The sequence below is a fragment of the Fukomys damarensis genome, unplaced genomic scaffold (assembly GCF_012274545.1).
Source record: "Fukomys damarensis isolate Sample0158 unplaced genomic scaffold, DMR_v1.0_HiC HiC_scaffold_23, whole genome shotgun sequence".
Classification (NCBI taxonomy): domain Eukaryota; kingdom Metazoa; phylum Chordata; class Mammalia; order Rodentia; family Bathyergidae; genus Fukomys; species Fukomys damarensis.
The window spans coordinates 43812591-43821351 of record NW_022900935.1 but is presented as its reverse complement, the minus strand read 5'-3'; the positions used below and the strand labels follow the sequence as shown (position 1 = coordinate 43821351).

Here is an 8761-nt window from a genome sequence, read left to right as displayed (position 1 = left end):
AAATTTTCAGTAGTCTCAAGATTTTCAAAATTAGGTTTTTTGTTTTTCTTTTCATTTTTGTTTTTTTTTTTTTTTCTTTTTTTTTGTACTGGGGATTGAACTCAGGATCTTCTGCTTGAGAGGCAGGTGGAGGAACCAATGAGCTAAATCCCTGCTCTGTTTTGTCTTTTTTGAGACAGGGTCATTTTATGTAGTCCAAGCTGGTGTTGAACTCAAGGCAAATGCACAGCGATTCTCTGCCTCAGCCTCCCAAGGCTGGGATTATCGGTATGTGTCACCATGCCCAGGAAAACAACGGTACTTTTTGTTACAGAAATAAATGATTCCTCCCATTTGGAATCCATTTTTTTCCTTAGGAATTAAAGCTCCCAAACTTACAAGCTTGCTTTCACTGCCAAAATCCGCAGGGTCTCCAATGATATTTATTGCAACCAGAGCAACCTAAGAAAGTCAAATCAACAGGAATTAAGCTTAAAGTAAGTGTCTGAGGCGCCTCAAGTCCTTTATAATGCCCTCCACTGCATTGCTATCAAATGGGATGACACAGATCAAACTGCATTAACTGTGAAGTGTTATGCTAACACGAGGAACTGTTACCAACTCTTACATAAGTTACCCAAGACAGGGGCTCTCTCACCATTTAAAGAAGGCAAAGAAATAATAGCTAAAAGCCAAAAACTGGGGCCTGGTAATGGGACCTCCACTTGTGGATGAATGTAGAAATCTCAAGCAGGTGATGCCAGGAATCAGGAAACCAGACAATGAGACAAAAGCCATGTCAGCAGGCTCACAGGACCTCAGGCAGCCACTGAGCCCAGGCTCATGGTGATGGGGTGGACAGAGGGGAGAGGCTCCTAGACTTTGAGCTCCCTCCAAACTCACTGGCATGGTAGGAAGCTAATTTGTCGGGGGGCTCATTTCCTCCAGGTGAGCGGGGCCATGCACTCCGCTAAGCAGCAGGGTGCTCCGGACACCCCAGTTCTAACTGCTCAGCAACAGAAAGCAAGGGTGGCAGGAGTGGCCAGAGCTGGGGTGCTTGGGCGCCAGTGCCCTGCAGGAGTCCCGGCTCCCACATGGCAGAGCGCTGGCCACACAGTCACGCCAGGTCCTCTAGCAGTGACATTAAAATGCTGGAAAGAGATACCTCTGAACAATGTCCCAGCTGTCACCTGGGACTGATACAGATGCTCCCACAGCCTCCTTTACACAAGTCTCTGAAGTCTTGGTGACACAAATGCCACAGCACTGCTGTACGCATGGGACAGCCCGGCTCCAGGGGGCAACAGTCAGGCATACACAAAAGACCCCTCTGACAAGGGAGTCTCAACCAAGCCCAGAGGCAAATGCCTTGTAATCCCAGCAGTCTTGGAGGCTGAAGCAGGAGGATTGAAGTTTGAGCCCAGCCTGGGCAGCTCAGTGATTTAGCAAGAACTTGTCTCCCAAAAAAAAAGAAAAAAAAGAAAAGGGCCAGGGCTTTAACTCGGTGAAGGCCCTGAGTTCAACCCCTAGTACTGGGAAAAGAGCCTTGACATGCATGTAAGAGAAGACACCACACACCTGTGTGGGCAGGCAGCTGTTCTTACCTGGTTGTAGATGTTGTATTTGTTCACATGGTTTTGGTGAAAAATCAGCTTAAGAAACTGCCCCACGGCATCCACGTACACAGATTTTAGCTCCCGGGCTTTGCAGCCTGTCTTCTCATTGTCGCAGAGGGACACATAGCTGCAAAGGAAGTGGTGTTGAAGATGGGCGTGGACAGAACAGAAAGCGCCCCATCTACTGAGCCCAGCGGGGTGAAACACGCAGAAGCTCCCAGGACTGGAATCAGCATTCCTGCAAAGGGCCGGACGCAGGGTCACTTCAGAAGCACCAGCACCGGGTGGTGCCAGGGGGAGCTTGGCCTGTGTCTGGTGAGGCCACTAAGGACACTCTTACCCCAGCCTGCGGAAGCGCTCTGTCTGGTAAGGTACAAAGTAGTCCGGCAAACTCTCGCTGATGTAAAACTCAATTTTGCTTGAAATCATATACTGGTGAGCAAGGAGCTGGAGCTTTCTTATTCGACATCTCTCCACCATCTGAAGGACAATTTCTTGTGGAAACTGGCAGAATCTGAAAGTAAAGACAGATCTGGTTTTCCAGGCACAAGGACCAGGTCCCCAGACGCCAGGCTCCCAGAGGGGCTTCTCAGAGAAGCAGGGTGTCCCTGTGTGGGGAGCCAAGCCCTCTGCTGCCTTGCCTTTGTCTACACCCCCAGCTCCTCTCGAGATGGACAGATCAGTTTGTGAGGCTGAGCCCAGGCTTTCCACTGATCAGGTTGATACAGAGACCACCAGGGTTAGGACTCAGTTTCACACTCCCAGCGCCCACTTGCCATAGGCTTGGTCTCCAACCCCGGTGCTACAGGGAGGGGTGTGTGTGGGCCCCTTAGGAGGCGGGACTTATCAAGGAAGTGATGTCACGGAGGGTGTGGCCTTTGTCTATGGAGACCCAGCCCCTTCTCTCCCTCAGCATCCTCTGCAGACTTCCACCATGACACACTGGGCTGCCACAGCCCCATCTTGGAAACACTGAGCCGAGATAGCCTTTCCTCCGTTAAGTGGATTACATTGGGTGTTTTGTCACAGGTCAGAAAGCTGAACACAACTGGCTCTAGGGCGCTGAGCGCCAACCTTTAAGGAGCACCTGCCCTGTGTTCAGTGCCCAGGGGAAGAAGCCTGGGGCCTGGAGCATGCTGAAGCCTTTGACCCTGCTGGCTGGGAAGCTCCAATAGGACAGCCAGGCTGCTACCCAGCCACCCTCCCTGTGTGCTGCCGTGGGGTCATGGCTGGATGCCAGACTGGCTATGCACACACAAATGCAGAGCCTGCTGAGGAAGAACCCGGGAAGGGAAAGGAAATCAAGGGCCCAAGGGCCGCTTGGGCCTGGGACAGCTGGGCCTGCACTGGAACTGCTGAGGGGGCAGAGCGAGCCGGAAGGGGGCTTGTGCTCTGTGAGGTTGGGAGCAAGAAGCCGATCTTTTCTGATGTCAACTTTTTGAAGCCCAAGGTTGCCCGGGAGATGCAATGGGGCAGGAGAGCAGTTGGGAAATGCAGTGAAACCACAGCTTTAGGAGTAGACCCCTGGTCTAACTGTGCAGTCCAGTGTTGCTCCGGACACTGAAGGTTTTATCTGCAGGCACTTGTGCTACCGTTTGTGGTGCGATCAATCTAGATGTAAGCACAATTAGTGATGTGTGTGTGGCGTGTCAAGCAGGGCACACCTGTCCCCTCCTTTGGAGTACACTCTGGAAGCAGAGGACCAAGATGGGCACGGCTGTACCCTCAAATACCACGTCAGTGTGAAAAAGCACATTAGGGCCATTTTAGTGGATACAATCCAAGACCTCTCTGTCCGTCTCTGTGAGGACCTCTGTCTGCGCCTCACTACTGACCTGGTGGAGGGAAGTGTGGTGGTCCCTGCCTGGGGAGGGGCCTGCGAGGTGCCTGGTGAGCTTGGGATCAGCAGGCCCCAGTGTTGGGTAACCATGGACACTGCCTGCTGTAGCACCCGTGTCCTGAGGAGGTGCTCCCCAGCCTTCTTCCTGCTTCCCTCAGAGCTCAGGCAGGGAGGGCCATCCTGGTGTGTTGGGGCTCCCCAAACTCTAATTTTTTTTTTTGGTACCGGGAATTGAACTTGGGACCTTGCGCTTGTGAGGCAGGCAGTGGAACCACTGAGCCAAACCCCTGGGGCCTCCAAAACCCTAATTCTGATTTTAAATGAAATTTACTGTCAGTTTTCAGCTGAATGAAGGTGCCCTGCACATCCCCAGTTCATGGGTTAAGGGTGAGCGGTGACAGGGACCCTAGGCCAGGTCTGCACAGAGCAGGAGCAGGTGGCCTGTTCAGCCTGGAGCTCCACAATGTGCCAGCAAAAAACAGAGACTACAGCTTTTTTTCTTTGAGACAAGGACTTGTTATGTAGTTCAGGGTGGCCTTGAATTCACTATGTAGCCCTAACTGGCCTCAAACTCATGGTAACCCTCCTGTCTCAGCTTCCTGAGTGCTGGGATCACAGGCCTGCACCACCACACCTGCAACAGAGATTTCTTAGTTTCAGAAAAATAAAAAAAGTAACACTCAAGTAATGAATGTTTGTTGTTTGTTTTTTTTCCTATTTTTTTGAGACGGGGTCTCACTATGTAGTTGAGACTGATCTGGAACTCACTGTGTAGCTCAGGCTGGTCTTGAACTCATAGCGATCCTCCTGCCTCAGCCTCCCTAGTGCTGGGATTACAAGATCGGGAACACTGTGTAGCTCAGGCTGGTCTTGAACTCATAGCGATCCTCCTGCCTCAGCCTCCCTAGTGCTGGGATTACAGGTGTGCACCACCACACCCGGCAATGAATGACTTTTTTGTAAATGTGCAAATGTTTTGTTGAAGCCTGGTATCACACAAAAGCAGGCAGATGCAAAACCCTTCACCTTCAGGTGTCCAATCATGGAGCCAGAAAGTCTGCAGGTATAACCTGCATGCAACAGCTGCTGACTGCAAGTGCACAGGCCAGCATGAGGGCAGGGCTGGGTGGCGGTGCAGTCTTTTCCACTTCTTCACCTTTTCTCAAATGAGTGTGGGCTCACATAAGGGAGAAGAGCAGAAAAGTTTCTTCAAAAATGTAAACAACAACAACAACAACAAAAAAACCATCATAGAATTAGGTGTAGGACACAGAACACAACCCGAAAATCTTATCATTCCTGTTGTCTGAGTCATAAAATGAGAGCTCAGAGTAAGAGGAACCCACAGGGCCCAGTGCTGCTCCCATACAGCCCTACCTTGGTGACCGCCACCCACTGACTGTTGGCGCGTGGATCATCAGCTCCCGGGCGCTGAAGCCGTCTTCATGTCCAGAAGAGCTGACCACTACAAACCCGATCTTGTGGGGCATTCTGCATGCCTGAGCTGTTCCTAAGAGCAGGGAGAGTTCCTTTAAGGGACTTCAGTACCAATAGCATTAAAAAAGTTAGTTAATGCCTTCTAATGTACAAGGTAATTTACAAAGTGCTTAGGATTTTCCATCCCTCTGAAAGTCTAGCTTTTTTGTTAAATGCTCTTTATAGATACTTCTAGTTCTACTTAAAGCACCATTACTGGACTCTTGACAGTATTTGTTCAAAAGTTTGATCTGTGTGGTGAACGGAACTGTGTCTCCTAATGATACCTTCAAGTCCTTCCTTTGCTACCTGTGAATGTGAACTCATTTAAAAAGTCTTTGCAGGGCTGGGGATTTAGTTCAGTGGTGCTGCCACCTGCCTCGCAAGTGCAAAGAAAGAAAGAAAAAAAAAAAAGAGTCTTTGCAGATGTGACTTGGTTAAAGCGAAGGTGTGGCCCGGTGTGGTGGTGCCTGCTGGTAGGTAGTCACAGCGCTCTGGAGGCTGAGCCAGAATGACTGTGAGTCTGAGGCCAGCCTGGGCAAGTTAGCAAGACCCTCTCTCAAAAATCAGAACAAAACAAAAGGACAGATGGCTGGGGTGCAGCTCAGGACAAAGTTTCTGCTTTGATCTCCCCTGCCCACCCAATCATAACGGTAGACTCAATCCAGCCAATCCAAGGTGACCGGTATTCTTTTAAAAAGGGGAAAAGGGGCTGAGGGTGTAGCTCAGTGGTACAGCACTGTTATGACTATGTCTAGCTGTCCCCCCAAAGCCCCATGGGGTCACAGGTGGGGCTCTTCAGAGGGGGCTGCATCCAGAGTGTGTGACACTGGAATTGATTTATGGCGCAGTGCCAGGATCAAGGGCTCTAGGATGAAGGGTGGGGGTATTGCCTGCCCTAAGTAGGCTGGATGAGAGAGAAGGGGGCAGAAAGATGCTGTTAAATTCTCCTGCTTGGAGCCAGCTGATTATGGGCTGAAACCTCTAAAAACTGTGAGCTAAACAAACCCTTTCCCCCTTTAATTTTGGGCTTCCAGTAAGGAGAAAAGTAACTAAAACAAGCACTTTGCCTAACATCCACACAAGGGCTTGGGTTTGATATGGAGGACTGCAACAAAAAAAGAACAACACAGAAGGAGAGGAGGCAGACACACAGGGTGAACAGCACAAGAAGACAGATGCAGGCCTGTAGCAGGTCCTGGGAAGGCTTGGACTAGGGCAGCTGGAGACCCATAGACCGGCATCGACAGGCAGGGTCCGGCCTGGTCCCCCAGTGATTTGTTTCAGACTGCAGCTCCAGAACATGTTACTGTTGTTCCTGCTGCCCAGTTGTGATACTTTGTCACAGGGAGAGGGAGACAGAAATGTAAAGCTTTTCCTGTCTGTTAAGAAACTAACACAGCCAGTTTGTTAGGTACCAACAAGGAGGGGAAAAGGCAATTTAACTACTAGCATAATAATTACTGTGTGAAAATGTATCGGGGAAGCAGGAGCCACAGATACTACATTCAGGGCAGATATGTGCACAGCCTTGACTGATTGGCTTAGAGAATATTTAAATACACTGGTGCACTCACTTCAATGTCACCCTTTCTCAGTGAACCCGACCCTGATGCTAGCTCAGTGGCGTCACTTGGAGAGTGGACTCTGCAATACCTACTTCGCTGCTCGGCATCTGGTTCTCCTTCTTGGAACTGGCTGCCCTCTCTTCCCAGTCCTGGTGTATGTGGGCTGCCCACCCACACCAGGCACCTTCCCCGGCCCAGCCAGCTCTCCCCAGGAATGGGCTCCAGAACTGGATCTGAGCAGGTGGCCCAGAGTGCATGGCGGAGGCGCAATGTCAGGACTGTGTCAGGATGACGGGAGGGAGCTTTCTTCCCACAGCACTGCTGGGCCCAGGCTAACTGCCCTGGCTGCATGCGCCAAAGTGGAGTGACCCCGCACAGGTGACACAAACAGGGTGCAGCTGGGTGCAAGCCCTTCATGAGCCCTCAAGTGTGGCTACCTTGAAGCCCAAACTGCTCCTGGGCTCTTGTTTTTTTCTGTTCAGCTACCAACCCAATCAAATTCCTGCTAAGCAAGCCAATGGGTTAGTTAAATCATCTGCAAAAACAAAAACCAAATAGAAAAGCCCCAAAACTCCTCCTCACTGATGTAAGAGGACAAAGAAGGATCAATCAGAAATTTCTGTGGGATAAAATCCATGTACTGTTGTTCATTGCAGGTGCCATGTAAGCGCTCCACATGAACTCTGGCTCATTTTAACATGCTTGGTATGTGACCTTTCTGTCACCAAGAGCCTGAGGAGGTCCTTTCAATAATAAATGACTGGCTGGTGTTGCTAATGTCTCTCAAAATGTATGAACAAAAGATTCAAAATAGAGTAACCATTAATGACCCTGGGTATATTTTTACACAAAGTTCACTGCAGAAGATCACAGTATATCACAGGGAAGTGAATCCAGAGAATACTGAAAAGCAAGCACAGAAAGATGGCTGAGTGTGATTTAATCCAGCATCTGCCACCAGCCATGTGCACTCTGGGGCCCCCTGGGTCAGAACAGCACAAGCCGTGGCTTCCCCCAGCCTGTGGGACCTACCACTCCTGTCACTCGGACTCTAGCCTGGGGGCATTTTTCTCTTGGCTACGATGCTTCCCCTTGCCACCCAAGCCCGATGGTACGCAAAGTCTTACTGAGCATGCCCTTCCCAGCCCAGTCTTTTCCACACAGCTGTGTTGGCTGCCGTCTGACCACCCTGACGCCCTCTCTGCCTTGCCCCGTGCTTCTGCAGACAGACGTTCCTCCAGTCTGTCTGGTCATCGCCATACCTGTCCTGGCCCACTTTGCTTTCCTGACCCTTCTTGTCTCAAGTTCTAATGTCCAGCCACACTTAACTAAAGCTCAGAGGTGCCATCCTTTTGCCCCGAATACCCAATCCTTTGGTCATCTGTAAGAGCATGGTCTGTAACCCCTTGTGCACTTCGATACCCTGAGGTGACACTAGGATTGAGAGAACCTTTAAGCTCAAATACCAGGTGCCTCCACTATACTGTGCTGCTCTAATCAATTCCAAAGGGCTGACGCTGAAGAGCCAGGCAGGAGGAATGCACAGGCATGTGGAGGTGACCTGTGACCTCAGGGTGGGCATCTGAAAAGCAGTGCTTTTTAGACAACCCTCTCTCAAAGACCTTCCACCTTGCACCTTCCGGCCCCCTCTGTGTAAACACGAGATGCTTTGGGCCTCTATAAAAATCACCACTTAGAAGAACTATGCCCTGAGTCAGGAATGGTAGTGCACACTTAGGTACTTGGGAGGCTAAGGCAGGAGGATCGCCAGTCTGGGCAACTCAGTGAGATCTTGTTGAAAAAAGAAAAAGGGCTGGGGTGTATTTCAGTGGTAGAGCACTTGCTTAACATGGGCAGGTCTGAGTTCCCGCTACCCGGACGAGGGGAAACCATGATCATATCCGCGGCGGCTGTTTTGTGCTTCTCACCAGCTGGTCTTCACCACAGGCAGCCGGGATCCAGTCACCCCGGGGACTGCCATCTGCATCTTTGCCACAGCCAGATGAACCCACCCCCGTCAGACGCCGTCCTGCGCCAGCTCCCTCGAGCTGCTCTAACCCACAGCGCAGCCTGCACTCGGGCGAGACTGCAAACGGTGCACAACGATCTTGCCGAGGAGTGCCAAGGACAGAGGGAGTTCGGAGAAACCTGAACTCGCAGCAGCAGCAGAGGCTTCTCCTTGGCCTCTCCAAGGCCCGCGCCACCTCCCCTGGCCTCCGAGGGCCCTGGCTGGACTCGGAGGGGCAGAACCACCCGGGCCGGGCCAAACCGGCGCGCCAGGG

At 51.2% G+C, this 8761-nt stretch overlaps 1 protein-coding gene across 2 annotated transcripts in view; it reads right to left on the bottom strand.

Annotated features, from left to right (window-relative positions):
* Cep104 (centrosomal protein 104) overlaps positions 1 to 4962 on the bottom strand; it is a 19551-nt gene extending 14589 nt beyond the window's left edge. Inside the window, exons 1-4 of one of the 2 annotated variants that reach the window (XM_010627824.3) lie at positions 4813 to 4962; positions 1936 to 2109; positions 1584 to 1722; positions 379 to 441 (exon numbers count right to left, since the gene is read on the bottom strand). In XM_010627824.3, coding sequence (XP_010626126.1) covers positions 379 to 441; positions 1584 to 1722; positions 1936 to 2109; positions 4813 to 4925 — 489 coding nt within the window. In that variant the 5' untranslated portion in view covers positions 4926 to 4962. The remainder of the gene's footprint in view (positions 1 to 378; positions 442 to 1583; positions 1723 to 1935; positions 2110 to 4812) is intronic. The other variant, XM_010627823.3, reaches the window with a different exon arrangement.
* Positions 4963 to 8761: the final 3799 nt, after the last annotated feature.